Below are 21,429 nucleotides of genomic sequence, written 5' to 3' on the forward strand. Positions count from 1 at the left end.
CGGGTCTCCTGGTCTGATGAGTCCCGTTTCCAGTTATTTCGAGCGGACTGGAGGGTGCATATCTGGTGGAAACTTCACGAAGCTATTGACCCGTCATGTGAACAAGGAACTGTACATGTTGGTGGGCAGTCAGTAATTGTCTAGGGCGTGTTCAACTAGCACATGTTGGGATCTTTGGTACGTCCAGACGCATCTGTGAGCAGTCCAGGTTATGTGTCTATCCTTGCAGACCATCTGCATCCCTTCATGATCCTCGTGTACCTACAGTGTAATGGAATCTTACAGCAGGACAATGCACCTCCTCCACACAGAGCCGTGCTGACAAGAACATGGTTCGAAGAGTATTCCGCAGATTTTACCACCATTTAGTGTAGTGGCCTCTCTGTTCACCGGACATGAACCCTGTGAAGCATCTTTGGGATGCTGTGGAAAGGTCCCTTTGAGCTTTGGTTCCCCCATCCAGGAATGCGACGGAATTATGGACAGGGGTGCAGCAATTATGGATGGAAATACCTGTGGAACGCTTTCTTGGACTAGTGAGTGACGTCAGGACTTTTTAGAGGTTTTTTCGCAACAGGGCTGAGTTAGTTGGTCTCAGGCGAGGGTAGCGTGGCTTTTAGACATAATCATATATGGCTCAAGGCCCGATGATGCGCTAAAACTGTACAACCCTTTTTTTTTTTTTTTTTTTTTTTAGCCTACAGCCCCCATCAACTACAGAAACTAAGGGCCCATTGAAGAGCTCAAAAAAATTGCCAAAAATAATCATTCTGTTGATTTGTCAACATAAGAAACTAATAATAATAAGAAACTTCTTATTAGTTTCTTATAATACAAATATCCGGATATTTTCTGCAACCTAAAAACGCAAATTACAGAAATTCCCTCAAAAGTTCTGTCAATATATTCCCCACACTACGAATTTATTTATCACTCCCTCCAATTTAAAATATAAGCCGAATTAATATAGTACACAGAATATCCGCTAGATGGCAGAACTAGACAAAAGGATAGATTCTCTTCTACAAATAATTTAGAGTCTAATAAGAATACTGAAAGAAAGCCACTGGCTGTTTCTGCACCTCCCACAACAACCCAAAAATACCTATTATATAAAATTAAATAATTTCTTCATTCTAGAAGTCGAAAAATATATAATTACCTAATTAAAAAATATATAATTGAATTAGTTTTTAAACTGCAGATGCCTAAAGGAATAAACTGATTCTTTAAGAAACTTCAAAACGTTTTTATTTTTATTAACAGAAACCAGTCATGTAATAAATGAGTCGAGATTAAGGGACGGCATTATGGCACTTCACTAACAAATCCTTACATAACAGCAACTTCTTAAAACACAAGTTATGCCAGTAAACTTAAAATACGCCGAAATATATAATTTCTTCCAAAAAAAAAAGACAGAAGCAACACAAAACATTACGTATACGCATGCGCAATCATGGATACAAAACGTGCAGTGATATATATACATGAAAGATAAAAAAAACAATTGTGGTAACAAAATATTTACATAAAATGATATCTAGAGGTATAAATATGTGAGCGGACTTCTAGAAACATGCGCAGTAGAGATCTGCAATAAATGAGGTCATCCCCGGTGTCAAATGAGCCATATTACTCTCCATTCTCATCCATTTGTCCACTGATACTCGTGTTCAAATGTCATCTGATGTTGGCCCTGATCCAGTCCACCGTTTCCGATACCCTGTGATATATCCCGGGCTGACGACTCTGTGCACATCCAAATCCAGCGCTCACCAGTCCTACGAGAGTCCATCTGTCGTTTATCGATACTATGAGAGGTCCTCCCGAGTCACCCTGGTAAGAAGGAAAAAAACAAAACTGTTAATCACTGTATCCAGATCATTTATTTCTACTGCTGTCACAATGAAACTACTTTCTGGTCTAATTCATATAACAATATACGGTGAACAAAATAATAGAAACACCTGGTAATAGTTACAGCAATACACTAATACTACTACAATATTTGCACCATGGGATGAATTTTGGCACTCAGAGGCAATAATTCACCCGTTCAGGATGATATAGGACCTAAAGAATAGCAAAACATTGCTGGCAAATCGTTGTTAATCCTTCTACATGTTTGACAGATGGTACAATCAGTTGTTTCCATTATTTTGTCCACCTGTTGTATATAAAACTATACCTAAGCATAATAATTGGTATTTTATATTGTAATTAGATATTGGAGAATCATGGAATGGACCAACTCACAACGCATGCATCTTTCTGACCATCCTCGTATCCGGCACACATCATCTCTTTGTGTATCCTGATGTCAATCCCTCGCATCTGGTGCCACTCTTCGCACTCCTCACTGGATATGATTGGAACATCGACTTTCTGGAGAAGTCTCGTGCCATACTTGGTACCTGAAGAGAATTAGCCTTCGGTAAGGTATCCCTAAGCATTTCATGATTCAATTATTTATAAATTCTATAGATCATACCGATTTTCAAATCGATATTTCCAATGAAGAATTGGAATATCGATTAGCATCCAAGTCCCTAAAGTATTCAATATATTAGGTCATTATATAAACAGTATATACAGTAGTATACCAAAATATTATGGAAACAAAATCTGTTTATTTTCTACCCTAGTTTTAGTGGAATCAATTTTTTCTCTGGTTTTCTCCCAATTCTAATTTATTTTATTACTTTTTTTATGGGCGAAATTTTAAAGATTTTAAAATTGCAAAATTGAGTTCTACTTTGAAAAATATTACACATTTATGTAATATAGTTAATAAATGCTCTTGATGAACAGTTAGAAACATTTTAGTTAGGGATTTTAAACATGGTTGGAAACTTCATCCTTCTCTGCTACACATTTTTCCTATTTGTGGATAAGTTCTTTCTATCCTCTTGAATAGAATCCTCACTTTGAGAATAAAACCAGGATTCCACTTCATTAATTACCTTCTCATCAGTCTAAATTACATTTCTCAAGAATGGGGAAAGGTGGGATAAAAACTTGCAGTCATGCGTCTATCCTCAAGGATTAGCTGTTCCACTTTAGCTACAATGAAAGGGGTCAAGAGAACCAAGATCTACCATCGAGGTAGATCTTGGTTCTCTTGGGTCATTGAGCACACTGCTTCACCCATACCTGAACTGTGCTTTCCAGTCCTCACCTACACAGCTGTCATCTCCTAATGGATTTGTTTTGATTCGAACCTCAACTTTCTTCAGCACACCACCTCTCGCTGTATCCGTGGATGATTATTTACAACTGTAACATTTCTTTGAAAAAAATTTACTGAAGGGAGACCGACCTGGTTAGAATTATTCAAGTTAAGAGTATTGTCCCAAAGTTTAAATGAAAGAAATAACTTCCTTACCTATTCCAGCATCTGTTTTACCCCACCCTGTAATGACTGCCCTCCATCCGTCGAACTTCCATCCTTTCTGAGGCAAACAGATTGGAAGAATATGATCTCCATAATGAACAACCCTGTCCAGTTTCAACAGGGCGACGTCATAACGGTCAGGGTTGTTTACTTGGTACTGAAATTTAGGATGGACTTTTTTCTCAATAACTGAAAATGTCTCTGGAGGGAGTAACTGTCTCTTTGGGTCATGGACATCATACACTCCTAAAATAACTGAGATTTCCGATAGTGTAACTCTGCAAAGAGAAAAATATTAATGAATATTTATTAAAAAAAACATTGGAAATATATACATTATTCTACGTATCCACCTTGTTTAGCAATACATTTTTACCATGGTTATTTCAAACTCATGTCCTATGGTAAAAGGATGGAAGCCATCCAGTTACTGTCTTTTTCAGCCCCTAAAAGTATTCCACGAAGAGCTCTCTTCATATGACTAAATAGAAAAAAATAAGACGAAGCCAAATCTGGACTATACGCAGGGTGAGGAAACTCCACCCTAGGTCTTCAATTTTCATCTGGGTCATATGGGCAGGTGGCCTGGCATTCCTCCAGCTCTTATTAAAAATGTTGCCCAGTAAATAATCTTAGAAGAAACTAAAATATTGCTCAAGAACTTCACCTGGCATCTAAGTATTGTTGCTGGAGATGTCAACCCAATATTTCTTAATCAAGCAACTTTCTGATATAGAACACGTGAATGTTCGCGAATTAAGTCCATGGGATTCAGATTTTCTTAAGACTTTGCTCATGTTTTCTTACTATTTCAAGTAATGAAGTAAATATAGTAGGGGTAAGTTATTATTAATAACAAAGATATTGTAGTGAAGTTTTATAGTTATATCATTTACCAAAGTCAATGACAAATACAGGAAGGCGCTACTTACGCAAAAATACAATGCGCTGCTGTAAGGATGTAACGGCTGTTCAATAAGACACCTCCACACTGTTGTTTGGACAGTTTTATGTGGGCCTGTAATGAAAAGAAAATTAATTAGTATACGACGACCATATATTTATGATATCAGGACAGTAGCCCTCACTTGCCCTCGTGGTGGTACAGTTGGTAGAATCGCCGTCCTCCCCACACCGGGTGGAAAAGACCAGAGTTGGGTTCCATCGATGACGTGAAGAATTGAGCCTTTTTTCATGGGCCTTTATGGGCCCAATGGCATTTTTCACAACGTGGCCAAGTTAGGCGGTGTCAGGCAAGACAGCATGGTTTTGAACTTTCTCTAAAATGCATTTATATATTGATTTATTTAGTGATTTGGACTGAAGTTTTTTCTGACAGGAACAAATAATTGAGTAGCGTTTCAGTATGTTGTGAAGTTTGCTTGTAGGCGAACTGACTGATGGTAGACTACGCTTGATTGAAGTTGTTTGCGTGGAGATGTTTTCAAATATATTGCCCAGTCCACATATTTGAAATGAAATGTCACGCTAGAAGTAAAATCCCTGTGAATTCCCTTAGTATTTGATTTAAAATTTAGGTAATAGGAACATGACAGCTGTTAAATTGGAGAGTGGGTAGGAGATGTAAACTATGTCAGGATATCTGGTAAAAACGAGGTCAGGAAATGCGGGCTCCCTTGTAGGACAGGAACGTGTTTCGTTAAAAGTATTACTTTGTCATTGCTGCGGGGGAACTTTAATGTAGATTGTTGTTTAGTGGTTGGGCAAAAAGTGTTTGAAATCTCTTTAATGGAAGATGAGGGGTGGCAAAAAGTTCTGAGAAGTGGTTATATAAAATGTATTGACGAATTATAGAATAGGTTATTTATATGTCTTTTAAAATAACATGAAGAATATTGCTTGTCTCGTGCGTTTTCTGAAATTTGTGTTGGTAGATGAAAGAGATGAATCCAGCAAATGGAAAAATCGTTTTGTAATCAAATTTTTGATCAACGAGAGTAGAAATGCTGAAGAAATCCACAAAAGAAAGTTGGAGTGTTCGGGAGCGTGTCATTCAGTGCTGTTGTTGCAAGGTGGTCGGCCGAGTTCAAAAAGGAGGTTGATGGTGGTTGATCCAAGGTCTGGTCATCCATCTGAAGCAATTTCTGAAACAGCTAACATAAAAAAAATGGAAGAATTAAGTGTCTGAACTTGAAAAAAGTTAACATTTCTCATGGAAGCTTTTAAAAAGAATATACGAGCGTTTAGGAATGTCCAAAGTTTACAAGATGATTCTCAGACTCCTGTCCATTTATAACAAACATGAGGGGGTGGAGTTGTCAAAAGAGAATTTAAGATTAATCCTTGGTAATCCAGGCAGATTTTTATCCCGTTTAATGAAACTTAATTACATTTTTATAATCCTGAATCCAAGTCAGAAAGCCCAAGATGGTTGGTAACATAACCATCAATAGTGTTGGCCTCAATTTTTTGGGTCACAAAAAATTGTGAATTGATTACCTTGCACCTAAAACTACAACAAAAGAGGAATATTATGGCAGCCTTTTACTAAAGTAATATTCGGGAATAAAATACGAGGAAATTTGGGTCATCAGGTTTAGCTTCTCCATGAGAATTCACTTTTACATAAAACCCGCGTTGCAAAAGCTAAAATTCAATAAAATTGAACAATTAAACCACCCCACATACAGCTGGATCTGGCCCCCAAGTGACTATTATTTATTCAAAACTCTCAAGTCTCGTCTCATCTTCGTGAAATCATTTCAAAGATACCGAAGAGCTGAAGGCATCTGTGAAAGCCAGGTTTGATATCTAACCTGAAGAATTTAAGGATTAAATACAATAACTGTATTGAATTTACGAAGGGTGGTCAATGTATTCACCACCACTTTTAAATTCAATATTTTCTAAGCATGGTTTATAAATTCTTCACATGGGCCTTGTCCTTGTGTGTGTGTGGGAAGGGTTACTGAAGATTGATCTGGCAAAGAGAATAATCATGGAAAAGGGCCCACATCGTGATATATATTTTAGAAAACATGGAGAAAACTAACTTCATTTAAAAATCGAAGATGTGGGGATATTTTAGCGTTTAATCGTGTACAATTCAAAGTTAGAGTTGAGGAATATGGAAACCGTTAGTATTTCCAAGTAACAGTGCCCACCTTTTAATTTTTGTTAAAATTAAATGATTTAAAGAATATTTCATTACCTGCCAAGGGAACTCTCCGTAATAGGCATCTTGTCCTCCCACAATTCTACTCTGAGGTTTCGTTGCTGCACGACCACAAGCTAGAAATTAAATAAAAATCGCTTTTAGAAATCAAATTATATACGTATAGAAGAAACCTACTTCCACAGAACATTGTTAATCTCAGAGATATTAATATGGTGCCCACAACGGGTGGAAAAGACTTGAATTCCAGTCCTTTCAGTAACGAGAGGAATTTTTATAGGACTTTTTCACAACGTGGCCGAGTTAGTCGGTCTCAGAGGGCAGCGTGTCCTTTTTTCTTCCATGGCTTTTGTGCTTTCTGTGGTCTTTCCACTATCTAATAGGAAAGATTAATTGTGGTATATGGGATATTCATTTCTAAATTCATGTTGTGAATCCGATACTCTCCCAGTAATCGATTCCATTTGTCTTTTCTATAAATATGTAATCCATCAGTTACACCCTACTTCCTTTCTTTAGTAAATACAGTTCTCAATGGACCGAAAACCCTAAATCAAGAAGCAAGGTACTCTGCTTATAATCTAATTGAAACCTTACCTTTCAATTATGAAAACGTTTTGCAATTTTCATCCTGAGAAACCCATAAATACTTAATTTCACAAATAGTGTTCAATATCCGCTCTTATTTTAACTTGTACCTCAACCTAAAAGCGAAGCAACCAAAACAGTATATTCATTGATCTGGAGACCATGGAAAATTACTCTGATCCCCTTCTCGCACAGAGGGGTTTATTGGCATATCGAGTTCAGTGGGCTAAACGCACGATGTGCTTCATTTATATTGAGAACATCCTCGATGGATTTATTTCGTACGTAAAAAAATAAGCGTCAGATACTCACCACTCTCCCTAATTGAGTATTTCTGAGGTGATGGTAGAGGGCGCCATCGTCTGAGGACCGGCTTTTGAACTGCACAGCATGTGCTTAGAAACCCACTGTCGCAGGAACCAACCGACGTTCCTCCTCGCAGAAGGCAGTAGAGGAAGAAAGTGCAGCGGTGTCGAGAGCCTCTGTAGGTACAACTGTAAGAGTTCCTTTCAGCACGAGATCGATGAACTGCTTCTGAGAATAAAAAAAAAAAGAAGCAAAACATTAGACGCGGAAAGAGCGAATGTTGTTGATATTACACAAACAACCACGAATTGTAGCGCTTACCTCTAGAAGAGGGCCTGTAGTAGATTGAAATTTCTGGATTTCCCACGACAGATAAAAGGTATGACGCCATTAGCCACCAGAGAACAACAAACATCGTAAGTGGACAAACTGTTCCTCAGGGCTGGATCAATCTTGCAGAGTCCTAACATCAGAATGACGTTTTCAATTTGCCTTTTCATAAGTACAGAAATAATTAAGGTGTTTTATAATTATGCGCGTCAACAACTACATCATTTTAACAATTAACTACTTCAGTAGTGACGTCTGGTGAGAGATTTATTAACAAGCAGTGATTTTAATTGTATTTCAACCCAATTGCAATGGATGCATAAAAAAATCAAGGATTGTCTTGAGTCTAAGTTTGGTGTATCAAAATTTGATGCCATTCCCTGAAGTCTTCCTAAGAAATGCAACAAAGTTGATCATAAGCAAACACTGGGTTGGGCAGATTCTCCCTATAGGACCCTGAAGATAGGTGGCCATTTTCTTCAGACGTCCTTTCAAAGGTTCCAATCTTTAATTCTGCCATCTTAAGTAATGGATATGATCTCTTCTTTTCGATAAGTAATATTAACTCCATAAACACCGCAAAGCTACTCAATATTGTTGGTAGATCTCTAATTGTAGTAAGAGGACATTAAGTTTTTCTTCATAATCCAGTTACAGGATAAAACTTTTGCTTTATTAATGGGGAGTTCCTGTTGGAACTAACGAAATTTATATCTAGAAATGCTTTCATGATATTTTGGTGGTGAAGTGTAACCTGCTAGACGTTTCTAATGGATAGTACGATGAACTCGGAGAAAAACAAATTTGTGAGACAGTTTTCAGAATTACAAACAAGTCTGTCCATTCCACGTGCTCCTTTTCCTTTTCATTCTTCATTATCAACACCACGAGTTGGTTTCATCATAATCAAACGAGCAGAAAGTGCACATGGCCACTTTGATTACGTTCACCAATTGTGGGTCAGAGATGTTGCTGTTGAGTGTTGCAAAGAAAGAAAGTGTGCTGTCTAGTGGTAAATTAGGTGTTTTATATATGGATCATCTTGTGTAGTGGTTCTGTTATTGCAGAATCTAAGAAATAAGTGAACACAGAAGTTCGGCTCTCCTTCAGGCATAAATAATGAGGGTAGAAGAAATTCTAAAGAAAATCCATGCTTCATGAATTCAAAAAGGCGTCCAATGATTACTTATGCAACATTTTCAGAGTACTCCTATTTAAATCGAAGTATAGTATACATTTCTCATTTAATGAAGTCCTCATAAGCAGGACAGTTGGTAGGATCGATGTCCTCCCCAAACCGGGTGGAAAAGACCTGAGTTTGAGTCCCATCAATGACGTGAGGAATTTTATTGACCTTTTTCACAACGTGACTGAGTTAATCGGTCTCAGGCGAGGACTGCATGGCTTTTCCTCCCGAAAACTTGGGTTTTTCGTCCAGCAAACAGCAATATAGTCTTAGTCCGTGATACAACAAGCGTCATCTAATGAACTCAGAAAGGAATGAAACTTTTCGCTTTGCTGTTTTAAGGCTAGTTTGTTCTCATTTATATCAATCTAAGCTAAGATAATCAGAAATCCCTGCTATATCTGAACATGCGTTGTAATTTTTAAGTGTATATGTTAGAAAAAAAGCTTTGAGTGCGAGGGGCTAGTTCATAGCCTTCATTTTAGTAAAAAAAAAAAAAAAAATAGGTTAGTTTAAGTACCTCGTAGGTTGAGCCTAAGTGTAGCCGAAGGGTGTATAATGTCACTTTTTCCCCCTTATGAAATACGTTGAGGAATTTGGTACAGGATAATCAGAATTAAATATTGCTCATTATTATGCGATGTTCGCCATAAACGTCCCAATTTCTTTAGATAGACAGACTGTCAGAATAAGTTGTCACATGTTCATTACATGGAGAGCAATTTGGAGAAGAAATTGCTTGTGGCTTTTGTCCAAAGACCAACAACCTGTCACAAATGGACGGTAATTTTCATTTGACATCCACTTATATTCGCAATTATTAATGCTTTTAAAGGAGACAAATACTTACTGCAGTTGGATGAATACATGAATCTGGGGGTTGAGTATTCACGCTTCGGTATCCCTTTGAATTTCACTGGTTAGGTGAGACTGGAGAAAACATATTTCAAGTCAGTTAACTTTTCACCAATCAGTCAACATCCATTTACTGTCCAACCCACAGAACCAACTTTTCTTTTTCTTCATTTATTCCTTCAACTTCCGTTTTCTGGAACATCCACCCTTCGGACGTATTTCCTCAAAATTTCAATCGACAAAGATTCAAGTCTAATGTCAACAAGTATCGTGTCTGGCTTCCCAACCTTTAACCCACGCATGGTACCAAGTACTATAAGTTCTAATACCTTTGGTATTTAAGTGAGATCTTTGTACTTAGATTTCTCATTGATCGCCCGGTTTGAATTCCAGGAAGAATTCACTGACGTCTTTTCAGCTGAAGTTAACAGGTGTGTACGGTACACCAGAATATTTCTCCTTTGTTATCTCACTAACAAATTAACCAGCCTTAGAACACCAGCAACTGACAGACACGGTACACTGATTCCAATCTAAGTAATCACTAGCCAAGGGCACCTTTCCTTCTTCGGACGAACTGCAGTCCAAAAAAAAAAAAAAAAAAAAAAGACAGGTTTTCACCTGTTTCTGAAGAGTGGACAAATTAGTTGCTACTGCTACAATTTTCACTGCACACACACGCGCTCGAAAGATGCGAATCTAGTTCAGATATGCGCTGGTAAAGACGCTGAATAAAAGGAAAAGTGGAATGATCATTAACAGTATCTGTAGATAAGTATTCCAGGAGTAAAATAATGATGGAAGTTATGAAATTCAACTTTTCAATATGATTTCCTGTATTTATTACTTACAGAGCGTGAAGAATGTCCACCCGATTCCCTAATTTTGAATATTCAACAGTCCAAACAATAACAACAGATGATATTATTGAGGAAAAGAATTTCCGCATTGGTAGAACAACAGAGAACATTGCTGGGAGTAAAAGTTTACTTCCTCCTGAAAATTAAACTTCAGTTTTCGGTGGATGATCTTTCACCATCCGAAAAAAAGACAAGGTGCAGACTTTTCTTTACACTTGGAAATAACATCTCCATTTTAAGAAGTCCACAAAGACAATTGACCATTTTTTCGCTTATCCACTAATCCAGCAAGGTTAAATCCCACTGGGTTATTAATCCAGTCGAAATTTTAACCTTCAGATTTCATTGTAATATTCCAGTTCTGATGTCGCCCTGTTCTCTGTTAGGTTTCTTCCGCATTACTCATCCCAATAACCCACTTATGGAACCACATTCGATACTGCTGACCTTATTTTAAAGCTGAATTTTAAAACAAACGGAAGGAGGTTATTAAAGGGTAGCCGAAAGAAAAGAGAAACAAAGTTACAGATGCTTAGCTCGTTTTAGTTGCTATACTGGTAGCAGAGGAATCGAGGATGGGGCAGAATATTTGCAGATTGTCTTTTATCACTGACATTTATGATGTCATGATGTCTGTGACGATTTCAGATCACACATGAAGCAACAAAAAGTACGGCTGTTGAATTAAACACTAAATTTCAGGAGGTCTTAAACCAGCTGCAGCCATTGGTTTTCTCAATTGGCAAACCCTTTAAAGTATTCGTGTATGAGAACCAAATTGATGGGGACCAACAAGACGAATGCAGCAACCATTTCCACTTGTGCAAATAGGTGAGAGTTAGTGAAACACGAGCCAGTCGATGTCTTTCAAGAAATGTGGAATCAGCTAAGTCCTTGATGGTCCTGAAGACCGTGCCTCTTTAAAGAAAGTGGAAGTACAGACTATAACGGCTTGTGACAGTAGTAAATACGCAATCTTCATTTTACACTGAAACGTGGGTGCGTCTTATTGCCCAGAAAATATGGTACTTATGATTGGTGTTTCTTCTAGTTTATAATCAGAGGCATTTAAGCACATGAATGTAACAGAGTCTGTAAATGGCATGTATTCAATGGTTGGGACGTAAAAACCATGCAGCCTTCCTCTAAGACAGACTAACTTGGTTACTGTGCGAAAAATTCCTTTGAGTTCCAAGGGTAGATGGAACTCACAGGTTTTTTGCACACAGTGTAAAAAGACAGTGATTAGTCACTGTGTTGTACTGATGAGGTCGGTTGCTTCTCGTCCTTAATATCCATGTTTCTGGTGTTCTGATCATTGTCCTTTGAATCTCTCTCCTTATACATTTGCATCTCTATTGTTCTAGTCTGTGGACAGGTGCGCTGTTGTTCAAAACTTGAATTTTATCGTATATTGGGAAATGATTTGTTATAAGACATTTAGTTTGAAAAGAAATATTTGTTTTCATGATTCATAGTTTTGATCTCGAGAATACAGAGAGATGCGAACCATATTTGCATAGGTCAAGCGCATAATTAAGGAAAAGGGCCACTCCTGGGATCAACTTACAGTACTCTTCTACTGTGAGTTTAGTAGGATCAACCTGGAAGTCTGGTCAACTTTCGCGTCGAGCTGTCCTGTTTTTTTAAAAGATTGTTAAAAGATTGTCTTCTATAATGAAACCCACAAGAGCAAATTTTAGCATTCATCTGTAATTGGTGCACGTCGTAGGAGATTCTACGTGACCTAGGTTAGACTGCCGAAGGATTCTGATTTATAACAAAGAATTACTTTTCAATATTTAAAAAACAAAACTTTTGGATAGCTGTATATTTATACCGGTATGTAATTCTGTGCAATTATTAAAGTTTTTTTGATAAATGGACCAGGTTTTGAATTTTTGTTATGAAAACCCCAAACACGAGAGGGTTGGAGGTTGAGAAAGTGAAAGATACTTGTTATCAATAGACTTGAATTCTGTAGATAGTAATTTTCAAGAAATACGTATGAAGGAAGGTTGTTGCACAAAATGGAAGTTGAATGAATAAACGAGGAAGATGAAAAGTTGGTTCTGTGGGTTTGAAGTTGGACAGTAAATGGATGTTGGCTGGTTGTGGCAGGTGTTCCAACTACTTTCAAAGAGGGAGCGGGAATTATAGACGCCAATTCAGAAGAACAGTGCCCATGGAAGTATCTGTAGAAGAGGCATGCAGCAGAAACAGTACGTCTATGAGACAGCGAGTGGAGAGACTCTGTTAGAGATGAATCATTATTTAACTTAAATGCCCTCTTCTGAATGGAATCAAGAAGCCCGGGAGAGGTTTTGGGGGCACCACCCCAGATTTGAGAACAATATTCCATGGCAGGGCGGATCTGCGATTTATACAGAGTGAGCAGCTGTTTGGAAGAAAAGTAACGCCGAGAGCGAAAGAGAAAACCAAGTTTTTTAGATGCAGAAGAAGCAATATTTGTAATGTGCTTGTGCCAAGAGAGAGATTAGAAGTCAGGGTCATCCCAAATAAAGATATCGTCTAAGATCACAGTGCCATCAAAGATAAGCATAGGAGCAGGGGAATGCTTTTTGCGAGGTATAAGACAAGACTGAGTTTTAGAAGGGTTGAAATCAACTAAGATGTCTTTGCTCCACTGGAGAATTACCTGAAGATCGGCATTTAAGGAATTGGTAGTGGATATTCGAGAAGTTGAACCTGTTTGTGCAGGGCAAGGTTTCTCAAAAGGAAAGGTAGAACGCAGTGTGCTGTTATCCGCAAAACTATGGATAGGATTTTCGGTCAATGGAAGGTCATTAATATACAAGAGGAAAAGAGTGGAAGAAAGAATTGAACCTTGAGAAAGACCAGCGTTAGTGGAAAAGTTAGAAGACAGAGTGCCATCTACCATCACCCGTAGATATCAGTCAGAGAGAAAACTGGAGAGATACCCAAAGGGGAAAAAAAAAAAAAAAAGGCAAACCATAAAATTGACGCTTGTTTAGAAGACTTATGCGAAACACGATTGAAAGCCTTTGGAATGTCAAGAGCAACTGCTTCTGTTTCACCAAATTTTTCCATTGATGAGTAACATAAGCCAGAATATCACAAGTAGATCGACACTGACGGAATCCACACTGGCGATCATTGATCAGACGGAAGGTTTCAAGGTAGTTTAAGAGTTGGCGGTTAATCAATTTCTCCATTACTTTAGAAAGAGTAGAATTGCAATGAGTCGATAATTGGATGGGAGGGATTTGTCACCATTTTTGGGAACTGGCTGAGTATGACTAAATTTCCAAGCAGAATTGGAAAACATCTTTGGAATGAAAAAAGGCAACGTAAAACAGGAGTGAATACAGGTTTTGATAAGAAGTGGACAAATGCCATCATCAGGACCTGGTGCTTTCCTAGCATCAAGATTGTGCAAAATTCCTCTAATCCTCTGGACGGAAGACCACAGCAGGCATTGAATTGAGTGTACTATAAATGGTAGGAGGTGGTTTATCAAGATCATCAATACCAGAGTTGGAAGAAAAATGGGATGCTAATAGATCAGCTTTATCTTTGGCTGAAGTGACATAACCATCTGGTTTTGACAGAGGTGGGAATATAAAAGAGCAGAAGTGTTGTGGCCAACAGCTTTAGCAAGAGACCAAAATGCTCATCTAACATTTGGACAAGAAGCAAGTTTTCTTCTCTTAGACTGTTTGAAATCTAGTTTGGACTGATTAATAACTACTATACAATTGTTGCGAGCTCTCATGTAGGGAGAAAGTGAACCTGGAGATTTGTATACAAGCCAATTGCGATATGAAGCATTTTTATCTTGAACAGTCTTAGCACATTTCTTGGAAAACCAAGGTTTAGACTTTAGATAAAGAAAGAGATTTTAAGGTGGAGTGTGGAATAAAGGATTTCATCCATACAAGAATAATTTTACTGACTCGATCTGAACAAACGTTGATATTAGAAGATTTTAAACAGTAATCCGACCAAGGAAAACAAAGAAAGAAATCACGCAGATCACCCCATTTTGTATTCCTGTAATGCCAAACAACACGAGGTTGAGAATAGCTAAGAGAGAAAGGCAACGTTGGAGGATAGACCATCACCAAGTTGTGATCTGAAGGGCCACTCACCTCGACAGTGTACTTAGAAGGGTTGTTTGTGAGAAAAAGATCAAGCGTGTTGGCTGCGTGGTTAAGATTTTCCAGTATTCTTGTAGGTAAATGAACAATCTGTGCAAGGTCATTCATTAGTAATTGCAAAAGCCTCAGCATCTCAACTAGTTGTGTCAGTATGGCTAGAAAAAGGAAGCCAGCTGGAGTTGTGGACATTAAAATTACCTCACTGTTAGGAAAATTGGACTGGAGAAAGTCAAGTTGCAAAGAGAGGAAGTCAAAGAGCTCCAAGTGATTAGTGGAGTTGGGAGAACGGTAGACACAACAGATGAATTTGGCACAATGAGGTAGAGAGATTTTAAGCCAGAGAAGATCGAAGAGAGGAGATTCCAAATTACCAAATCTCTGACAGGGAATATCGGAACGGACATATGCACAAGTACCACCTTTGAGGCGGAAAGGCTCACACAGATGAGCAGTGGTTGAATCCACCGATAACTGAGATGTGGCGTTTGGCAGACTAAGTGGAAATGGACATCGTTGAGATTAGAACTGAGACCACGTATATTTGTGAGATGAACGAGGAAGTGTTTGGGAGGTTTAGATCTTTTCGCAGATAAGTTTGTTCCATTAGTTTGACTATTTGTGTATTCTGTATTAAGAAAAGGTAGGGAGGACAAGCTATGTGAAGTAAAGAAATTTTTGCATATGGCGTACACTATGGCAAGAATATACCCAGCTCCTTGACATAATATGGCCTTGACAAGGCTCCCTGCATACATACTACTTGGACTTGCACTATGTGGCAAAGTAGAGGCAGCAAGATTATACATTAGCTGATCCGGAAGCCTCCTAGATAGTTACCAATAGGTTTGGTCTGGTGGAGTATGTAGCAGCTGGCTCGTGAGCATCATTAAAGTACCATTAGAGCTGTACCCTCAAAATGGATGAAATATTGGATCTTCCCATGATACTGTTCGCTGGAAGAGATGGAGGTGGGGGGGTTGTCAGAGCTTTTCTCTGTATACTTGACACTGGTTCCACCACTCCAATATGCAAAGTGATGATATTGCACCGGTTGATGAGTCTTCTATCACCTAGTATTGCCTGATAAGAAAGAGGGAGCTGCTTTCCTCCATGTTGTATGGGCACCAGTTCTTGACCCTTGCTTACGATGGTTCGCACCATGGTGGTCACCTCCAGTGCGCTAGGCTTGGTATTTCAGGACTTGAACATGGTTTACTAACATGGGTTACCCAGGGTTACTAAAGTCACACCATCGTGTAGATGCAAGCGATTTGACTATCACAGACAGACCTGACTTCACCTAAATTAGGTCTACTTGACTTGAGCGTCACCCGAATATTAGTTTCATCAGCGTTTTAGACTCTTAGTAAGCCCTGCTTGGCATACCTAAGAGAATGTCTGTGACAGCCTCAAGGACTAATTTTAGAAGGATTCTGATTTGTAAAGATTTACATAATAACGTTTCAATAATTGAAACATAACTTTTGGATAGCTGTATACTCATATTGGTCTAATCATTAACTTATTAATTGTGCGCAATTAAAGTTCTTTTATAAATGGACCAAGTATGGAATAACACCTTTTCGTCAAATTGAATTGAATTATTGAAAATACCAGGTTTTATCGTAACTCCAATCTGTTTCCCAATAGGAAATATAATTTAAGTTATATTCACAGCCTAGAAGGGCCAATAAAATAGCTATAAAAATATTATCGATCGTAACTATATAATTTAGGATAATATTAAGGCAATTAAGGATTTAAGTACAAAGGGTACTAGGAAAGTTTTGCAATACAGCTTTGTTTATTTAATTTTTTCAAAGTAATTTCCTCTACATTCAATACACCTCTCCATCCTCCGAAACCAATCTTTAAACCAGTTCTGCCAAGTTTCACTAGGGAGTAAAGCACACTCGTTGTCCCAAGCCCGTAGAAGGTCCTCATCACTGGAAAACCGCCTCCCTTTTAGCTTCATTTTCACATGCGGGAACAGTGCAAAGTCGCAGGAAGCAAGGTCTAGACTGTAGGGAGGGTGCTCGAGAAGTTTCAGTCCTGTCGTGGTCAAATATTCGGTGCAGGCTTTGGCGCGGTAAGCTGGAGCATTATCGTGATGGAGGTACCAGGTGTCCATTCTTGACTTTGGCCGCAGGTTCTTCATAGATCCAATGACTTTAGGCAGGCATTGTTCAGTATACCACTTAGCTGTGACTGTCTTCTGCGTGTCCAAAACGACACGTTCCACAATTCCACTCGATTTGAAAAATACAGCTATCATTTTCTTCTTTACAGATCGGGATTTTCTGACAATTACGGGTGTGTCGTCATCATCAAAGACCCAAACTTTGTTTTGAGCCTTGGTCGGCAGATCGTAATAGTACAGCCAAGTCTCGTCACCTGTCACGATGTTGTTCACATACCGAGATTGTCCCTTATCAAACTTTTTTAACATCACCCGGCACCAAGTCACACGTCGTGTCATCTGCTCTTCAATCAGTTGATGCGGCACCCAGAGAGAACAAAGTTTCTTCACGTGCAAATGATCTTGCAGAATCGAACGAATTGCTGGTGCATTTAGGCCCAAAGTATCCTCTATCTGTTGGTAGGTCACTCGCCTGTTTTCGTCAAGCATTTTCCTCACAGCAGTAACATTTTCCTCCGTAACTGACGTTCGTGGCCTTCCCAGCCTCTCAGAATCCTCCAGAGTGAAATTTCCCCTTTGGAATTCTCTATACCACCTGAATATCGTTGTACGATGTGGACAATCATCATCTAGTGCAAGAGTCATTTCTTCTAAGCACTGGTCTATGGTTAAACCACGCACGAAATTATACCGCAAAACTGTCCTTATCTCATTTCGTGACCACGATGCCATCGCAAGCACTTTACACTCTCACTACTAATGAATAACTGAGCCCATCGACTTGGCGCGGCGGCTACTATGCACGTATAAACATGTCTCAACATGCAGCAACAAGCAGCTTCCTGTGATTCATTGTTGCGTCATATTGCAAAACTTTCCTAGTACCCTTTGTATTTGCTTCATAAATGGTAGCAATACGAAATTGCAGATCACACTTTAAAAGAAGGAAAAAACCTAATAGTAATTGTCTCGCATGAAGTTTTCTGAGCGGTGCAGACAGTCTGCTAGGACATAGGGACAAAAAGGCAATTATCCCACTATAAACGCAAGATCTTGAGTCTGGAACCGTAATTTTAGGAAGGGCGTGGATCTGTTGGATAGTGTACAGAGAAGAGAGAGAGAAGATGGCGTCTTCTTTCCAAGAAAGACTTCAGTTCTGCATATTAAAACATTCGTCTGGGTAGTTTTGGTGCCACACCTCGACCCCTGCTAACGCTGATTCGCACCTGGGTGGTCACCAGACCATTTTTGGTTTCCAGAGTGAATAAAATCAGTCTGGAAACCAAACATGGAGTAGGTAAGTGAATCCCGAACATAATTTTGGATTCAGCTTTAAAAACTAATCCCTGGTTTGGATAATCAGTCTCCTTGTACAACCTAAGAAACTACATACGTCTATTTCTTCAAGAAAATCACAGAATTTCTTAATATTCAATTTACTGTAATCGTGTTAAAATCAGATGTAAACTTGTCATCCAAAAAGATACTCAAACAACAACAACAACAACCCGCCATCCATCCAAACAGCAATAACAGATTACGCAAGATACAGTTCATACCTGTTTTACGAGGAACCTACCTGGACAATTAATAGCGACATCTACATCCGTTTTGAGGAGTTTGTTGAAGTTGCGTCCACAGAGGGTTCAGTTTTCGAATCACATCTGAGAAAAGGGAATTTTATTACCGGGCACTCTCCTGCTTTTCTAGAATTCCATCCTACCACGACACTCAAAAATGCCACACTCACAAATAGCTTTCGAAGCGAGTGTAAGAAAAACTTTAGTGAATATCCAGACGAGATTTAGGTCAACAGAACAACACGTTTGATGTGCTGAGCGTGCGAACACGAAACTACTCGGCTATTGTGAGTCCACTCTTGCGTACATTGCACATTGAGGTAATGTCACACATTTCACCTAGTTTTCCGATATTAATGTCCACAATTGCGCCTTGATTTCCCACCGCAATAATTTCTCTCGGTTTCAATTACCAAAAGACACATTTAAAACAATAGCTGTCGTCTGCACATACGGAAGTGATTGTATCTTTTGCACGTGTCTGGCGACTCTCTGTGGTTTCACGTACCACTTGTTTTGTCGTCTGCTTTAACTGTTTGTTCGGTTGACATTTAATCTGTAGAAACGCAATCCGCGGAAATTGAAAAGTTCTACCGAAACAGGAAGTGTTTTTCATTTTGGTTGCTAATAGCAGACGACTTTAAAACAATGCGGTGTTCACTTTTTGGCTATTGTTGCTGACGAAGTATTGTTAACAAACGGTAAGTGCACACGACTATTTTATTAAGTCTGCTGCTACTGTTTTTGTCTGCTGCTGCTATTATGCCACTGGTGGCCATTTTGGATTTAAATATAGCAGGAGAAAATGGAAATAAATTTTCCAACAACTGAATCCTTTTAATTAGGGTACTTAGTTTTGTAACAGTTTACTGCTGATAATAGCAACCCTGCTGAAATGCAGTGTAGTGGAAAATACTCAAATATAGTTCTCGTTTTGTTATTTTTCTGTTTGCCAAAGCTGTGTTACTGGGACAGGGGGGGAATGCGATGTGATATTTGTCACGCTCCACGAATGACGTTGCACGCTAGTAAAAGTTCCTAAATGGGTAGTCGTCTGCTCTGCACTTGTAGCAGTTACTTAAGCGTTCATCGATGTGGCCTTCTTTTTGATCTAATAGGAGAGGCGCTTATTAAATTGGGTCAAGGTACAGAGTTACGCTGTATTAATTATTGGAAGCTAATGTTTGGGAGGGGTGGCATGTGCCAATGACTTATTTTACTAAACGAAGGGAAGCTCTCGATACAGCAGACGCTATATCCCCCCTCCCCTTATGATTTGTCTAAATAAAATGCATTTTAGAAAGCTTCTCTTCATCTGCTACTAACACGACACTTTGCCCCCCGAGTACCACAAACGGGGTGGACAAAAGGGGATAAAGCTCCCAAGAACAGTCCAAATCCAATCAAATTTTCATTATTCGAAAATTACCCTTAATCAGGAGTGGTCCCAGGCTTTTCTAAAGGGGAGGGCTGAATTAGTTAAAGATGGGGCTAAAGCAGTGTTCCTGAGAATTATTAAACTTTAATCATCATTCATATGGGAACGCGGAAATTTTACTTTACCAACCTAAAAGCGAACGTTCTTATTGAACAATTTCCCACCCTCTTATATTATCACAATAGCAAAGATTATTTACCTTTTCTAAACAGCAAACATTCATCCTTTTATTGGAAATTTTTCCATCAAACGATATTTTCTTACCACACCTATCAGGAAGATCTTTCCTTCCTCCAGCGAGTGTCTAACAGATACAGCAAACCGCTAAATTACGACAGATCCTGGCAAGAAGGAAAAAATATTCGTGTCACCCGATGGCGCCACCACATATACAGACTTTTTTGAAGAAAATAAAAACGTTCTCTTGTTGGACAGCTATTTCGAATAGCTTTTCTGCTGCTTTATGATAAACCATTCGTCATTGATGGACGATAACAACAAGGCTGGACACCAGAAACATTTCCATGATTCATTTGGTGAATTGAACTGTCTTATCTTCAGAGGAATTTTGCTAGGTCAAAGGAAACATTCCTACTTTACTAAAAGGAGGGCAGGACAATACCTTCAGGGGTGAAAAGGGGCTGAAAGACATGTGACCAAAGCACACCAAACTGTGCTTCGTACCAGAGTGGTGTTAAGTGCTCTGGGGAGTTAACGATTGGCTACAACTGTTCTCTAAGCTGTTTGGTATCTTGTGCACTACAAAAAAGAAATCACTTAAGAGTTGATCGTATTAACCAGACAAAGAAAAGGCAGAGGACAACCCCCGGTTTTCCAGGGGGAGAGGGGAGTTAATACTTTTAAAGCAAGGGCTAGAAATAGGCAGATGAGCTGGGAAATGGTAATTGCAATTTCTTCTGTGTCCCAAAACACTTTTTGGGACAGAGAAATCCTCATTTTGATTGATGTTTTAATTTGACTCAAATGAAAATTGTAGGGGGCGAAGAGTTTTGCCTCATCTTGCCAAACAAGGTGGATACATAGAATAGCACAAATGTCTTCCAGTGTTTGTTTAATAGATGATATGAATTTTACCTTAAACCTTAATGAATAACAGAAGATTAGATCTCATCGCCTATGGGCAGCGGTTGTTGAACATTGAAAAAAGTTTCCAGTAGCAGAGGCTGGGAGTCTGGCTAAGTTCAAAGCAGATGACCTTGAAATCGTCCAATTCTACTTTGAACTTAGCCTGACTCACAGCATTAATAATGATATTATTATTAGAATTTAAAATGAAAACGTCAAATAAGCAAGGCTTCTACCTTGCATAATATGTCCTTACTAATATCAACTTGCACTTGGTTAAAATTTATTCTCTCTATTTCAAGAACATTAAATTCTTCTGTAAGTTTGATTCAAAAGTTTTGACTATTTCACAATGGCACGTTACAGCAGTTTGTATGACTGGACG

At 38.7% G+C, this 21,429-nt stretch overlaps 1 protein-coding gene across 2 annotated transcripts; it reads right to left on the reverse strand.

Moving 5' to 3' along the window:
- Positions 1-1,521: 1,521 nt before the first annotated feature.
- On the reverse strand, positions 1,522-20,272 carry LOC150091775 (trypsin-1-like). 2 transcript variants are annotated; one of them, XM_090385679.1, is made up of 8 exons: positions 20,158-20,272; positions 7,749-7,890; positions 7,434-7,655; positions 6,570-6,649; positions 4,330-4,415; positions 3,389-3,675; positions 2,260-2,417; positions 1,522-1,839 (listed from the first exon to the last, which is right to left on the reverse strand). In XM_090385679.1, exons 2-8 carry the CDS (start codon positions 7,840-7,842, stop codon positions 1,684-1,686), a joined length of 1,083 nt encoding a protein of 360 aa, XP_090241805.1. In that variant the 5' UTR covers positions 7,843-7,890; positions 20,158-20,272; the 3' UTR covers positions 1,522-1,683. The 2 variants fall into 2 exon arrangements, with proteins under 2 accessions (XP_090241805.1, XP_090241812.1); XM_090385686.1 differs by lacking the exon at positions 20,158-20,272 and adding an exon at positions 18,520-18,602.
- Between the last annotated feature and the right edge of the window lie 1,157 nt (positions 20,273-21,429).

The sequence above is a fragment of the Mastigoproctus giganteus genome, chromosome 1 (assembly GCF_048544385.1).
Source record: "Mastigoproctus giganteus isolate SK-2022 chromosome 1, ASM4854438v1, whole genome shotgun sequence".
NCBI classification, from domain to species: domain Eukaryota; kingdom Metazoa; phylum Arthropoda; class Arachnida; order Uropygi; family Thelyphonidae; genus Mastigoproctus; species Mastigoproctus giganteus.

Coding starts and splice junctions, on each gene's coding strand:
- LOC150091775 (XM_090385679.1), bottom strand. CDS start 7,842: ATGTTTGTTGTTCTCTGGTGGCTAATGGCGTCATACCTTTTATCTGTC. Junction 3,676..4,329: donor GCAGCGCATTGTATTTTTGC/GTAAGTAGCGCC, acceptor TTCTCTTTGCAG/AGTTACACTATCGGAAATCT. Junction 2,418..3,388: donor TAAAACAGATGCTGGAATAG/GTAAGGAAGTTA, acceptor AATTCTCTTCAG/GTACCAAGTATGGCACGAGA.